Source organism: Lynx canadensis, chromosome A1 (genome assembly GCF_007474595.2).
Source record: "Lynx canadensis isolate LIC74 chromosome A1, mLynCan4.pri.v2, whole genome shotgun sequence".
NCBI classification, from domain to species: domain Eukaryota; kingdom Metazoa; phylum Chordata; class Mammalia; order Carnivora; family Felidae; genus Lynx; species Lynx canadensis.
In genome coordinates, this window is record NC_044303.2 from 89287523 (window position 1) to 89304049 (window position 16527).

Here is a 16527-nt window from a genome sequence, read left to right on the forward strand (position 1 = left end):
CCTGCAGTACATTGTCCCCTCTTTACCACACCTGGCAGTTCATGAGAGTATCCAATATGTGTTGTTTATGTCCTGCTGTTGTGTCTTGAGTCACTTTTCCTTTCAGTGTAGTTGTCTTCTCTAATTAGCTGCCTGTTGTGGGCTGTGCTTGCTCTCTGTGATGTTAGTAGGACCCAGGCAGGTCAACTCTAAGGGGGCATGACTGCTGGGGAACTTGGGAGCCGGGTGACAATGCTAGCAAAGTTTGTGCTGGATCACTAATCCTATGCCAGATACCCTGAAACACTCCAGGGGCTGGTGGCTATGTTATGGGGTTTCTAGGGGCAAAAGCCTGGGCAAGAGAGTGAGGATGGCTGGGCATGTCTGGTACTTGTGCTCAACAGTGGTTGGGGATGCATGACTGGAGGTGACATAGCTTAACAAAATTTTCCCTGAGTCCAGGATCAAAGCTAGTAAGTTGGTTGGTGTGTGCTAGTCCCCAGGAGAACTTGTGGACATGGCATACTGCTAGTGGGTTTTATAGAAAGTGTCTGTGCAGCCCTGTCTCCCATAGGTGGCTCTGTGTTTATGCTGGGGTTTGGGGAAGGAAAATGGCATCTTCCAGCTCTCTCATTTTTGAAGTCCCCTAACATGCTCTGAAATCAGTATGAACAACTCTATCTCCTGCTTGTCTCCAGTGTTGTGTAAACTGTGATTTTTATGTTGCCTCTCTGTGTGGGCTGCTGTCTCCTTAAGGGCAGTGACCCAACTATCACTCACCCTTGGACTTGCCCAGAACTGAGTCAGCTGACTTTTAAATCTCCAGACTCCAAGTCCCACTGGTTTTACAGACTCAAGGAATTCAGTCCCTCTGGTTTTTAAAACCAAATATTATGGTTTTAAAATATTTAAAATATTTTATTTTAAAATAAAATATTTTAAAAATTAAAAATAAATAAAATATTTAAAATATGGTTCACTCTTCCACGTGTGAACACCCTGGTGTGAGGGCCCATTTCTCTGCTCTTTCCATGTGTGCAGCTCCTTCTCTCCTACAGACAGCTTCCCTTACCTTTCTGACCTTTCTAACCTTTCAGATGCAGCTTCATCTCTGTGTTTAGTTGTGGAGTTTGTTCTGCTAGTCTTCAGATTGCTGTGCGGTTTATTAACTTGGATGTAGATGATATCTAGTTAAAAATATGGGATGGGGTAAACTCAGGGTCTTCCACCTCTGCCATCTTCCCAAGCTTCTTGCTAGAATGATTTACTTTTAGAATGAGACATAAGGTGGAGAAGTCAAAGGAATGCATTTCTAGTGGTAAAATATCAAGGTCTTAATATCTGGCCAGGGGAAATAATTGAGTGTGATGTCTTCCCAGTCTTTTAAATAGTGTACCTAGTAAGTGACCCTGAGGCTTACACAGGCTGTGTTCAATGCCTGGACTTATGAAGGACCTCCTCCCTAGGAAAAGTTTCTGATTTCAGAGCAAAAGAGCAGTAGTCTCTCAAACCAGACATGAGCCCTGGAAAGAAGCCCCTTAGTATCAGGACCTGTTTTTCTTTCCCAGCCTTGTGCAGATTTTTGCCTTAGAGCAAAGAATAGGATGAAGCATAAGAATCCCATAGATTGGTGGTACAGAGACTAAGATGAGATGTGGTGAGCAGTGGTTTAAGACTAAGAAACCTCTTCCCAGTGGCCTAACTACCTTGGGAAGGTAGTTCCCCTTACCCAAAGACTGATGTTTTTCTCTGTATGTTTTGCTTACAGGGAAGCTTCAGACAGAGCTTGGTAAGTAACCCCTTTTGGGATTATTTCTTCTTGTCTATCTTTTAGCATCTGATTTTCCATATATGTTCTTTTCATATCTCAACCAACTATGATGCCCAGTATGGAATGCTGATAGCAATGTGGGTGGTGGGAGAAAATGCTGATAGCAATGTGGGTGTCAGGAGAAAGGGGAGAAGGGCAGGGGTGGGTGCAAAATGCAGTGTGTGAGCAGGGAAGCAGCACTGACCTGATGTTCTGATTCCATTTTTCCATGACTGCTTCAGACTGGAGAAGGGCTGAAGGCCAGGCTGGTGAGTGAAATCTGTCTCCCTCCCACTGTCCACTTTACATCTCAACATCCCACTCACTCTGACTAACCAACCACGCTTCATTCTGGTTTATTCCACAGGCACATGGCATGCATTAATGTATGTCACTTAATAGAAGTTATATTCTAGTTTTGCTCTTATATTTACTTTTATATCGTCCTGAGGTGTAAGCATATAGTAAGCCATTGGTGAAAATTATGGTTGCACATCAGAATCATCTAGATCCTGGTACCGACCCTCAAAGACTGTGACTTGTGGGTCTAGAGTGGGCATGTTGACCTATATGTAAATATTTTCCCCTATACCTTCTTCCATTCCCTACATAAAGGAGTCTAATGTTTAGCTTTATTTTGTATGTATTCTTGCAAAAGGTGAATTTCTTCTTTGTGCACAAGCATTTTAGTTTCTGTAAATGACATTTACAGTCTTGGGCTGTTCCTTGCTTTTTTCACTCATCACTGTGTTTTAATACCCATCCCTGCCACCACATCTGGTCTGTGTCTCCTTGCTGTGGAGTACTCCATTTTAGCCAGCCACCTTCTTGGAACAGACATCCAGCCTGCCTCTAACTCCATACCACCACACAGATTGCTGACTGAATAGCTTCAAATGTGTTGCCTTCTGGCTTTATGTGGATATTTCTCTGGGATGTGTACCAAGGAAGGGAATTGCTGGTCCATGGGGGAGGGGATATGTCACTAAGTGGGATAGAGGGATCCCCCAAAGGCAATATCATCATCCTGCCATTGGCAGTGCATGGAGGTTCCACATGCTACATCCCATATGAGCCAGCTTTCTAAGTTAGCTTGTCAATGGAGATGAGTGATTGCTCATTGTTCTTTCAGTCTGTCCTCCTCTGGACACTAAGAAGTTTGGGCATCTCTTCATATGCTAGATGACTTTTGGGGCTTCCTTTTTTGAATATTGCAAGTTCATGTCCTTTGGCTATTTTTAGTATGAGGTTACTATCTTTCTTTTATTGATTCAAGGAGACATGTGTACATACATACACATATCACCAACAAAGTTTCAAAAACTCAAGTCATAAGATAAAAATTTGATGAATTAGATTTTATCAAAATTAATTATTTCTTTTCAGTAGGAAACCATGGACATAGCTGATAGCAGGTGACAGATTAAAGAAGGAATTTACAATGTTTAATACCAGTGAGGGATTAATATTCTTATGCAGATATATCTTCATCAAATTTTTACCTTATGTCAGGTGTTTTTGAAATTCTACTGAAGAAAAACTTCCTCACACTTAGGTCACAAAGATACTCTCTTCCACTTTCTTCTGTTCACTTTATATGTGTTATGTGTATGTCTTTAATCCATCTGAAGGTTGCCATCTACTACATCATCTGTGATTTCCCCATTGATGTGGGTATTGCTTTTAGTTCATATTTGGTTCCCATGTGTAGATAGGACTATATTTTGACCACCTATTACTTCATTGTTTTCACTGCTATGGCTTTTGTACCCAAAAGTACAAGTTATTCTCCTTTTCTGGGAGTGAATGGACATTTTTAAAAGTGAACGGACATTTTTAGGTCCATTTTAAATTTTAGAATAAATTTACAAAATCTTTTTAAAAAATCCAAAAGTGCCTAAGTGGCCCAGTCAAACGTCTGACTTTGGCTCAGGTCATGATGTCCCACATCATGGGAGTTCGAGCCCCACATCAGGCTCTGCACTGACAGTGGCAAGCCTTCTTGGGATTCTCTCTCTCCCTCTATCTCTGCTCCTCCCCCATTAGCTTGCTTTCTCAAAATAAATAAACTTAAAAAAAATAAATTTCTACTAGTTATTCTGATGTAAAAACAGGTTTGAAAGGCCCTGCTATAAATTTATGAATCTCTGAAAACTTCTATTACTTTTGCTATTTTGTGATTTGTTGATTTATCTGTTGTAAAGCAAAATAAGATAAAACAAAACAGAAATCAACTCAGAATGGTTCATATTAAGAAAGGATGCAAGACAGAATGTCTAAAGGACATGTTAGGACAGGAGCCATGTTCAACCAGGCCCCCTTGGACTGAGCCTGCTGGTCAGATTGAAACTTCATGTGCAACTTTCAGGGCATCTCAGCCACCTGTATTGGTTCTCTTTGCCTACATCCTTTGTTCTCCTGCCTTTCTCAGTACAAGGTTAAACTGCATACAGATTTGGTATAACCCAGCACTGACACCACCCACCTACCCAATTCTAAATTCCCAGAGAAATGCCATGGTGAACCCAGACCAGTCTGGACTCTACCTGTCACGGTAGGAAGATCATTGGGTTTGTGTCATTCCTCATGCATCTTGAGTCTCCCTCAACGTTCTAGAGTTACTGGCTCAGATCTCTAAACCTGTTTTCCTTTCTGCTTGGTTTCAGAGTGGAGAGCAGCCCAACAATATGCAGGTAACTGAAGTCAAGGGACTGTAACTTGTGATTGGGTTGGCTGGATTTTAAACACAAGGGAGGTGGAGAGATCTGAGATTAGAGGAAGGGTCTGTCCAAGAGCCAAGTATGGAGGCTGCATGCACACACACACATACAGCATAATCCTACCTTTGCACATATACGACATGACACATATGCCTGCATGTGCACATCTGATTATACTCACACATGCACATTTTTGTGCATGCACATTATACTCACACATGCGCATATCTTCTTTAAAAGCACATCATTTTCTGTGTTTTACCAGATTTGTTTTCATCTGGCAGGAAGGCTTCTAGGGCCTGTTTGTAGGAACCTCTTATCTGAAAGAAGAGATCCTTAAGGTTCTCATCTATCAAATGGGTGTGCTTTGAGGGGTGAGGTGTTGAAGTGCAGGGCACTGGACCAGATGATCTCAGAGGTCCCTTTCCATTTTAAAATCCTAACATTGCTATAAAACTGATGCTCAGAGTTCACATGATGATCTCAAGGTCACACAGAGTGGTGGCATCCAGGAATTGGACCAGCCAGGAGCCTCTTCACCTTGACCAGGAGTTGGGAGAAGTGAGCCTGCCTCCATCTCCCACGAATCTATCTTGTTTTCTATCTCTGTTCTCCGTGGCACCTAGTATGGCATTCAGGAAACTTTAGGAAAGAAATATGATTCCTCCTGCGGCTTTCAGGTGCTCAGGAGTGACTTGCAAGCTGCTTCAGTAAACAGGGATGGTTTTAGGGTGGGAATGACCACCAGGAGCACTACGGTTTACTTGTCAGGGAAGGGGACAGGCAGGGCCCAGAACCGTCCTCCACAAACCTTAAACCCGTGCCTCTGCACAGTGCATGTAACCCTAGATCCGGCCTCGGCGCACCGCAGCCTGGTGGTCTCCGAGGATGGCAAGAGCGTGTCCTCTTGCGCAGCAGTGTCCGGCTCTGTGGCGGGGGACCAGCAGCGGTTCTCTGAGCAGACGTGCGTGCTGAGCTGTGAGCGCTTCTCAGCTGGCCGACACTACTGGGAAGTGTATGTGGGACGGCGCAGCCGCTGGTTCCTGGGTGTGTGTCTGGCTGCAGTTCCCCGCTTGGAGCCAGTGCGCCTAAGCCCGGCCAGCGGTTACTGGGTGATGGGGCTGTGGAACCACTGTGAGTACTTCGTCCTGGACCCACACCGCATCCCGCTCACCCTGCGCGTGCCGCCCCGGCGCGTGGGCATCTTCCTGGACTGGGAGGCAGGAAAACTGTCCTTCTTCAACGTGTCCGACGGCTCCCACATCTTCACCTTTACCGACACCTTCTCAGGCACGCTCTGTGCGTATTTCAGGCCCAGAGCTCACGACGGTGGTGAACACCCGGATCCCCTAACCATCTGTCCATTGCCTATTAGGGGGACACAAGACCTGGAAGAGGATGACCATGACACTTGGTTACAGCCCTATGAGCCCACAGATCCCACCCTGGGCCTATAGTGAGGCAATCTTTTGCCTGCGGGTCTGGGTCTTTGGCGGCTTCCTGGATACTTTTTGCTCTCCCGCTTCTACGGAGGAAGCATCACAAAAATGTCAGCAAAGGCTAAAGACTCAGCACAGCAGAAAGGGAACAAAAAGAGGAACCTTTGCTTATAGGTGTGTGTATACACATATATACATATAAATACACACACACACACACACACACACACAATTTTCTTTAAGAAAAAGAGGCAATTCCAAAGCTTGTTTGTGTGGATGGTAAGAAAAAGCAAATGAATAACAATAAATTCATGCTGTCAGTAGCCACAGTATGCACTGTGGAAGACCAGAAAGAAACTGGAATGGAGGAAAGATGGAGGGAAATCTTACTGGACTGGATAAGAAGAATCGGTTAGCTTGTATATTTTTTATACTTTTTGTATATGTTTTCTAGTTCTAAAATGTCTAGAAGCAATGACACTTCATAAGCAATGAGTTCACTTAGGGCTTAGATCCCAGTGTTAAATGGCATTTCTCACTGAAATGAACTGGGAGAAATGGTTGATTCCAGGGTTGGAGCAGAGAAAGTACAGGTGAATCTGGAACATTGTGTATTCAAATGTGCTCAGAACAGATGGGGACATAGGAACTAGGATGAAGAGGCTCCACTAGCCAGTTATGAGACAGCTTGAACATTATAATGAATAATGACAAGAATTGATCAACAAGGAATTGAGCAAATAAGAAAATTCCCTAAGTGTGCCGAGAGGTTTCTCAGTCAGAAAATAAATACAAAAATGCAGAAAAAGGAAAGAAGAAAATGAAAGGTAACTCTATGAACTCACGTTTTTTTTTAATATGTACAGATATGTGGAGCACACACACATGTGATAGGTATAGGTAGGTAGGTATGTAAGTAGGTAGATAGATGTGTGTCTGCATGCATATGGTTCCTAGCTCTGTCAGTTTTGACAGCTTAGAAACAATAACACGCCTAGCACCCAGAATTTAGCTTTTTTGTTTTCCACAAAAGGAATGAAGGTTCCTTTGAGAAACACACTACTGGGTATTTATCCAAAGATTACAAGAACATTAATTCAAAGGGATACATGCACCCTGATGTTTATAGCAGCGTTATTACAATAACTAAGATATGGAAGCAGCCCAGGGCCCACTGAGTGATGAATGGATAAAGAAGAGAGAGAGAGTGAGACGATGATGATAGATAGATAGATAGATGATAGACAAATAGATAGATGATATATAGATAATGGAACACTAATCATCCATAAAAAAGAATGAAATCTGGCCATTTGCAATGACATGGATGTGCTAGAGAGTATTATGCTAAGTGAAATAAGTCAGAGAAAGACAAATACCATATGATTTCACTCATATGTGGAATTTAAGAAACCAAAGGAGCAATGGTAAAAAAGAGATTGAGAGACAAACCAAGAAACGGACTCTTAATTATAGAAAACAAACTGATGGTTACCAGAGGGGAGGTGGGGGGGATGGGTAAAATAAATGATAAGGATTAAAGAAGGCACTTGTGATGAGTACAGAGTGTTGTAGATAAGTTTTGAATTACTAAGTTGTACACCTGAAACTAATGTTACACTGTATGTTACCTAACTGGATTTAAATAAAAACTTAAAAATAAAACTTAAAAATAAAATAAAAACTTAAAAAATGCTAAGAGAAATAATGGGGAAACAGGGAAAAACAGAGAGAGAGAGAAGCAGATCAAGAAATAGACTCCTGGGGTGCCTGGGTAGTTCAGTTGATTAAGAAGTGTCTGACTTTGGCTCAGGTCATGATCTCAGGGCTCATGAGTTTGAGCCCTGCATCTGGCTTTCTGCTGTCAGCGCAGACCCATTCTGGATCCTCTGCCCACCTCTCTCTTTATGCCCCTTCCCCTCCAAAAAATTAAATAAACATAATTAAAAAAGAGAAATAGACTCTTAACTGTAGAGAACAAACTGATGGTTACCAGAGGGGAGGTCAGTCAGGGCATAGATTAAATAGGTGATGGGAATTAGGGAGTGCTTTTGTCATGATAAACACTGGGTGATGTATGGAATTGTTGAATCACTATATTGTACACTTGAAACTAATATAACACTGTATGTTAACTAACCAGAATTAAAGTAAAAACTTTCTAAAAGCTATAGCCTTATTAACATACCATGTATGATATTCAGAAAAAATTGGTTATGTATAATCATTTGTATTAGTGTGCAAATATTTTGGTGTCCTACTCACAAATTTGTATGATAACATTAGAAGTATGTTCCTTGACTGTATACAATGATTATCCATTACTTTAATATTGTTTTTATTCATTAAATAACAAAAACAAACAGCTGATACAAAAGGCAAGTTAAATTATTTTTAAATAACTTATAGCTCTACCAGTGCATTTTCAGTAATGGGGAAGCCTAGCTTTAAAGTTGAAAGGGATCTTAGTCAGCTACATGTTTTGTGAACCATAGAGCCCATGCTGGAGGCCACCTGAGAGGCTGGAATATTCAGAGTAGAAACCCAAGTCTCCTTCCAGTCAAACACCATGACCCTCTTGAAAGTTTCTAAAAATAGGACATGATATATTCAGTTCTGTCCACTGTTTGCATTTTTCATGTAGCTATTCCTCAAAACTGGGAAATAGTGAACACAGAACTTCTGTGTGTATCCCAATGCTGTGTAAAAATACAACTGTGAAGTGAGGCTTCCCTTGCTTGAGGCAGCCCAGGCCTGGCTAACTCACAAGTGCGGGCAGAGCTGAGAGAGGGCCTTAACCTTAACAGAGGAAGGGAATAAAGTTATTATTGGCACCGTGGGAATCTTACAGGGGAAACACATATCCCCATGGATTGAGCACTTCAACACATTTGGTGGGCTTATAAATTGGAAAGTTTTGAGGTCAATTTTCCTAATGTTTACCAATTTCTAAATGTGAGCATCCTCTGACTGAAAAGTTCCATTTCAAGAATCTGGTCTACATAAATATTCATACCAGCACCTAAATATATAAGAGGATGTTCACTGCAGCAGTGAAAGCAAGGGTGGAATACCACATACTTGCTACTAGGAGAACAGATAAAAATGGTCTGTATATGCTATGGGTACTGTTGCACCATAAATTTTACAGGGAGTGTGTATTATTACTTTTATAATTAAAAAAGTAAGCCAATGTTTTTTTTCCATCTGCTTCATGCAAATGGAAACAATTTCAAGAAAACATTTTTAAAATTTTTTTCATTTATTTATTTTTGAGAGACAGAGAGAGCACAAGTGGGGAGGGGCAGAGAGAGAAGGAGACAGAATCCAAAGCAGGCTTCAGGCTCTGAGCTGTCAGCACAGAGGCTGACACGGGGCTCGAACTCACAAACTGTGAGATCATGACCTGAGCCGAAGTCAGACGCTTAACTGACTGAGCCACCCAGGTGCCCCTACAAGAAAATATTTTTAAAATATATAATTGTAAGTCAAAACCATCTGCTTGGATAGTCTTAACACTACAAGGTAGTGACATGACATGTTTTCGTGTCTGTCATAGTTTTCAAATCACTGCCTTTGATTGCCTCTGTAGATAGAGCCCTTCTTTCTTGTTCCTCAATGGCAGAGCCCACAATGTTCATATAACTTTATTAAGTGATGTGCCCAGTTTGCAAACTCTGGGCTCCTATCCAACTCTGACATCTGACAGGTTGTGTGCCTGCTGTGGGGGGGGGGGTGCTGTTCTGCTTCTAGAGACCTTCTCTTCCTCCCTCTGACAACTTTTGCTGTTCTCTCAATAATGAGGCAAGAAGGAGAGATGAAGGAAACAGTGCAGCCATACCTCCCCTGGGTCCTCCCCATTCCTCAGTTGCCTCAGCTTGGGCTGAACCCCTAAGCTCTGCTCCATTTGTTCATGCCAGGATATACCAAGGCTTCTGTGATATTGGGTCTGCTCACTTGGAGACTACATTCTTGGGATGGATAGTGCATCAAAGTGGCTCAATTTAGATAGCTTTCCAGATATTTTTTTTTGACAGAGGAAACACACACCTTGTGTGTGTGCTGTGTTAAAGCAGGAGTTGGGCAGGCTGTCTCCAAGGACCACGCCCTTCAGTTTTCTCTTTCTCTGGGCAGACCAACAATCCCATCACGTAAGATGCAAAACATTGGGTGGTACACACCACAAAATTATATATAATTTTTGTAGGGCTGGTCTAGGGGAGTGGCAAGTACCCCCACCCTCCTCTCCATGGAGGATAGGGAATTGCATCTCACCATGAACATTCCACTCCTAAGGCTTTGGTGACTCCTCCTTTCCAGTATCTTTCCCATTCTCTGCCCCACACAAAACAAATGAGCTCCTCTTTTAGCCACGTATTTATGTCACAAGTTTTAAATTAGTTTATGGTCAATGCAAATCAATTCTATAATGAGTAATCAAAGCATAAATATGAAAATTCAAAATAAGTATTCAACACAAAAAAATACAAGCATAAAAGCGGGTTCATTCATACACACACAGCAACATAAGATCCAGTAGATGCTGTTTCAGAGGATAGCAATGCTTGTTCTTCCCCTTAAAGACTATGGCCACATCAGAGGTAGAAAGCCTAAGATTATCATTATGTGTTCATACATGAGCCAAAATTTGTTTTTAAAAATGCTTTTTATATTGAAACTATTGTAAAAGATATATTTTCCAGAATTAAGCCTCCCTTCTGGCTGCAGTACTAGTTTCTAACATCTAAAATCTGACTGTTACAGAAAGTATTCCAAATGTAACCATCTGGCTCTTAAGTGTTAAAAAAAGGGTTTTTTTTCAAAAATAATTTAAAGGGATTATTGCAAACTTAACAATGCTGGCATTCTCCCAACCTTACTCCAGCATGGGGGTCTTTGGTTTGGTATCCACAACCTTGGGTCTGACCTTCACCCCATTCCCATCATTCCATGTGCTTCCTTCCCAGGCTCTTCCACTGGCTCCTCCACCCTGTATCCAGGCAGCATTGTGTCTGGTGACTGTGCCTGCTTCCAAATTCCTGGCTTGGAACTTGTTCCCACACACACCAAGATTCATGGCCCCTCCACACACTGAGGAGACTTGGGAGGCTCTTCCTCCAGCCAGCAGACCCCTGTGTACTGGCTGCCACAATTGGCATCAGGCTGAGGAACTCTCATTGCCTTCCTCTCTCCCAGCAACAATTTGGAGATGATTTTGTAGACCAAGGCCCAAAGCCATGCCATTGTGGGGCTGTGTGTATCTGTCATGGCTGCTTGCCTGCCTGATATGTTCTCCAAACCTCTCCTGGAAAGTGATCTTGGCAAAGAGTTGGTCAGCAAGAGATTTGGGAGAGACCTAGAACTGGGAAACAGAAGTAGTGGGTGGAGTTGGTTAGCATGGGGGCACTGATGAGAGGTTTTTTTTGGCCTGAAGTTGGTTTTGGAAGGGTGAACCCCACACAGACGGGGGCCCATCTGTCATCTGACATCTACTAACCTGGGAGCTCACAACCTCATTGTAGGATCAGGTACTGACCACATTTTTAAACTGTCACTTTCCTGATGGACAAGTTGCTCTCAGTATGTGAAAGAAGAAAGAAAAGGGACCAACTGTATTAAACTAAACAAGGTCAATACAAGAAAATGGGTTATTTAAGTTAAATTAAGTCCCTCTGCTGGCAACCTTGGGAGGGAACCTCAGGTACAAAAAAACATAGCCTATTATTTTTGTTCCTTTTCCCTTATGTTCATCTGTTTTGTCTCTTAAGTCCTCATATGAGTGAAGTCATATGATTTTTGTCTTTCTCTGACTAATTTCACTTAGCATAATACCCTCTAGTTCCATCCATGTAGTTGCAAATGGCAAGATTTGATTCCTTTTGATTGCCAAGTAATACTCCATTGTATATATACATACCACTTCTTCTTTATCCATTCATCCATCAATGGAAAAATAATATAAAAACAGGGAGGGGGACAAAACAGAAGAGAATCATAAATATGGAGAAAAAACTGAGGGTTACTGGAGGGGGTGTGGAGGGGGGATGGACTAAATGGGTAAGGAGCATTAAGGAATCTACTCTTGAAATCATTGTTAGACTATATGCTAACTAAATTGGATGTAAATTTAAAAAAATAAAAAAATAGATGGAGGAAGGGAAGATGATGGTGTAGGAGGACGCTGGGCTCACCACGTCTTGCTGGTCACTTAGATTCCACCCACACCTGCCTAAATAACTCAGAAAACTGCCAGAAGACCAGCAGAATGGACTCTCCAGAGCAAAGCAAAGACAAGAGGCCCATGGAAGAGGGTAGGAAGGGCAGAGAAGCCATGTGTGCTACACGGACTGGTGGGAGGGAGCCAGGGCAGTGGAGGGGCAGCCCACCTGGCAAGGCAGAGCCCATGAAGTCTGGCACAAAAGCAGAGGCTGGACAGTGTGAGTTCTGACAGCCAGCTGGACTTAATATCTGGAATGTTAAAAGTCAACAGCTTTGCTTTTGGAGAGCGGGGAGGGCAAGAGGACACTGGGAGGGAGTGTTGTTGAGTCCTGGGAGACAGAGCTCAGCTTGGCAGAGGAACAAATGTGCTGACCAGCACCATTTCCCTCTCCCACCCCCCAGCTGAAACCACAAAGTGAACTAGTTCCCGTCACCAAATGTGCGTGCACTGTGCAAACACCCAGTGCTGTGCTTCTCTGGATCCATCCATCTGATGAGTCTGCCTCCCTCATGGTGCTGCAGGGCCCCTCTCAAAGGGGACCACCCATGGCAAAACGAGCTAAGCCTGCCCCTCCCGCCCCTTTGCACCTTGCGGATCCACCCTGGCTAATACACCAGATCCCACTGAAGCAGCACCACAAGCCCGGCAGTGTGCAAATAGCCCAGACAGGGGCCACACCACTCCGGTGAGCCGTGCCCGTGGGAGAGGGGAAGATAAGGTACACACCAGTCTGACTGCGGCCCCGCCCACCAACACAACTTACTCCAGACAGCACAGGGGAAGTGCCCTGCAGTTTGGAGCCACCCGAGGGAATACCCAAAAATGATTAAACAGAAGAACTCTCCTCAGAAGAAATTCCAGGAAGTAGCGACAGCTAACATATTGATCAAAAACGATGTAAGCATTATAATGGAACAAGAATTTAGAATAATAGTCATAAAATTAATCACTGGGCTTGAAATAAGCATAGAGGAGAGCAGAGATTCTATTGCTACAGAGATCAAGGGACTAAGAAATAGGAGGACCTAAAGAATGTTACAAATGAGGTGCAAAATAAAATGGAGGCGACCACAGCACAGACGCAGAGGAGAGAATGGGTGAATTCAAAGATAAAATTATAGAAAAAGAGGAAGCTGAGAAAAAGAGAGATAAAAAAAATCCAGGACTATGAGGGGAGAATTAGAGAACTAAGTGATGCAATCAAAGGGAACAATAATCATATCATAATAATTCCAGAAGAAGAAGAAGAGAGAGAAAGGGGCTGAAGGTGTACCAGAACAAATCATAGCTGAGAACTTCCCTGATCTGGGGAAGGAAAAAGACATTGAAATCCAAGAGGCACAGAGAACTCCCTTCAGACATAACTTGAACTGATCTTCTGCATGACATATCATAGTGAAACTGGCAAAATACAAGGATAAAGAGAAAATTCTGAAAGCAGCTAGGGATAAACATGCTCTAATTTACAGAGGTAGATGCATAAGAGTAGTCACAGACCTATCTATTGAAAGTTGGCAGCCCAGAAAGGAATGGCAGGAAATCTTCAATATGATGAACAGAAAAAAAATATGCAGCCAACAATCCTTTATCCAGCAAGCCTGTCATTCAGAATAGAAGGAGAGATAAAGGTCTTCCCAAACAAATACTGAAAGAATTCATCACCACTAAACCAGCCCTACAAGAGATCCTAAGGGGTACTCTGTGAGTGAAATGTTGCAAGGACCACAAAGTACCAGAGACATCGCTACAAGCATGAAACCTACGGACATCACAATGACTCTAAACCCATATCTTTCTATAATAACACTGAATGTAAATGGACTAAATGCTGCAACCTAAAGACATAGGGTATCAGAATGGATAAAAAAAAAACAAGACCCATCTATTTGCTGTCTACAAGAGACTCATTTTAGACATGAGGACACCTTCAGATTGAAAGTGAGGGGATGGAGAACTATCTATCATGCTACTGGAAGTCACAAGAAAGCTGGGGTAGCTAGCCATACTTATATCAGACAAACTAGACTTTAAATTAAAGGCTGTAACAAGAGATGAAGAAGGGCATTATATAATAATTACAGAGTCTATCCATCAGGAAGAGCTAACAATTATAAATGTCTATGCGCCGAATACAGGAGCCCCCAAATATATAAAACAATTAATCACAAAAATAAGCAACCTTATTGATAAGAATGTGGTAATTGCAGGGGACTTTAACACTCCACTTACAACATGGATAGATCTTCTAGACACACGGTCAATAAAGAAAAAAGGCCCTGAATGATACATTGCATCAGATGGACTTGACAGATATATTTAGAACTCTGCATCCCAAAGCAACAGAATATACTTTCTTCTCGAATGCACATGGAACATTCTCCAAGATAGATCATATACTGGGTCACAAAAGAGGCCTTCATAAGTATAAAATATTTGGGATCACACCATGCATACTTTCAGACCACAATGCTATGAAACTTGAAATCAACCACAGGAAAAAGTCTGGCAAATCTCCAAAAGCATGGATGTTAAAGAACACCCTACTAAAGAATGAATGGGTCAACCAGGCAATTAGAGAAGAAATTTTAAAATACATGGAAACAAATGAAAATGAAAATACAACAATCCAAACCTTTGGGATGCAGTGAAGGCAGTCCTGAGAGGAAAATACATTGCAATCCAGGCCTATCTCAAGAAACAAGAAAAATCCCAAACACAAAATCTAACAGCACACCTAAAGGAAATAGAAGCAGAGCAGCAAAGACACCCCAAACCCAGCAGAAGAAGAGAAATAATAAAGATCAGAGCAGAAATAAACAATATAGAATCTAAAAAAAATTGTAGAGCAGATCAATGAAACCAAGAGTTAGTTTTTTGAAAAAATAAACAAAACTGATAAACCTCTAGTCAGGCTTCTCAAAAAGAAAAGAGAGAGGACCCAAATAGATAAAAATCACAAATGAAAATGGAATTATTACAACCAATTCCTCAGAAATACAAGCCATTATCAGGGAATACTATAAAAAATTATATGCCAACAAACTGGACCTGGAAGAAATGGAAAAATTCCTAAGCACCCATGCACTTCCCAAACTCAAACAGGAATAAATAGAAAACTTGAACAGACCCATAACCAGTGAAGAAGTTGCATCAGTCATCAAAAATCTCCCAAGGAGGGGCGCCTGGGTGGCGCAGTCGGTTAAGCGTCCGACTTCAGCCAGGTCACGATCTCTCGGTCCGTGAGTTCGAGCCCCACGTTGGGCTCTGGGCTGATGGCTCAGAGCCTGGAGCCTGTTTCCGGTTCTGTGTCTCCCTCTCTGTCTGCCCCTCCCCCGTTCATTCTCTGTCTCTCTCTGTCCCAAAAATAAATAAACGTTGAAAAAAAAATTTTAAAAAAAATCTCCCAAGGAAAGAGTCCAGGACGAGATGGCTTCCAAGGGGAATTCTACCAGATATTTAAAGCAGAGATAATACCTATCCTTCTCAAGCTGTTCCAAAAAATACAAAGAGAAGGAAGACTTCCAGACTCATTCTATGAAGCCAGTATTACTTTGATTCCTAAACCAGACAGAGACCCAGCAAAAAAAAAAAGAGAACTACAGGCCAATATCCCTGATGAATACGGATGCAAAAATTCTCAATAAGATACTAACAAATCAAATTCAACAGCATTTACAAAGAATTATTCACCATGATCAAGTGGGATTCACTCCTTGGCTGCAGGGCTAGTTCAATATTTGCAAATCAGTCAATGTGATACATCACATTAATAAAAGGAAAAAAAAGAACCATATGATCCTGTCAATCTCTGCAGAAAAAGTATTTGACAAAATACAGTATCCTTGCTTAATAAAAGCCCTCGAGAAAGTTGGGATAGAAGGAACATACTTAAAGATCATAAAAGCCATTTATGAAAAGCCCACACCTACTATCATCATCAATAGAGAAAAACTGCGAGCTTTCCCCCTGAGATCAGGAACACCGCAGGGATATCCACTCTCACCGCTGTTTTTTAACATAGTGTTGGAAGTTTTAGCGTCAGCAATCAGACAACAAAAGGAAATCAAAGGCATCAAATCTGGCAAAGATGAAGCCAAAGTTTCACTTTTCGCAGATGACATGATACTCTACATGGAAAACCCAACAGACTCCACCAAAAGTCTGCTAGAACTGATACATGAATTCAGCAAAGTTGCAGGATACAAAATCAATGTACAGAAATCAGTTGCATTCTTATACACTAATAATGAAGCAAAAGAAAGACAAATAAAGAAACTGATCCCATTCACAATTGCACCAAGAAGCATAAAATATCTAGGAATAAACCTAACTAAAGATGTAAAAGATCTGTATGCTGAA

The 16527-nt window shown here is 41.9% G+C and overlaps 1 protein-coding gene across 2 annotated transcripts in view; it reads left to right on the plus strand.

Annotated features, from left to right (window-relative positions):
* The window catches only part of BTNL9 (butyrophilin like 9), a 29359-nt gene extending 22305 nt beyond the window's left edge, over positions 1-7054 (plus strand). For both annotated transcript variants that reach the window (XM_032592599.1, XM_032592600.1), the window contains 4 exons: positions 1748-1768; positions 2032-2058; positions 4456-4482; positions 5344-7054. In XM_032592599.1, coding sequence (XP_032448490.1) covers positions 1748-1768; positions 2032-2058; positions 4456-4482; positions 5344-5966 — 698 coding nt within the window. In that variant the 3' untranslated portion in view covers positions 5967-7054. The remainder of the gene's footprint in view (positions 1-1747; positions 1769-2031; positions 2059-4455; positions 4483-5343) is intronic.
* Positions 7055-16527: the final 9473 nt, after the last annotated feature.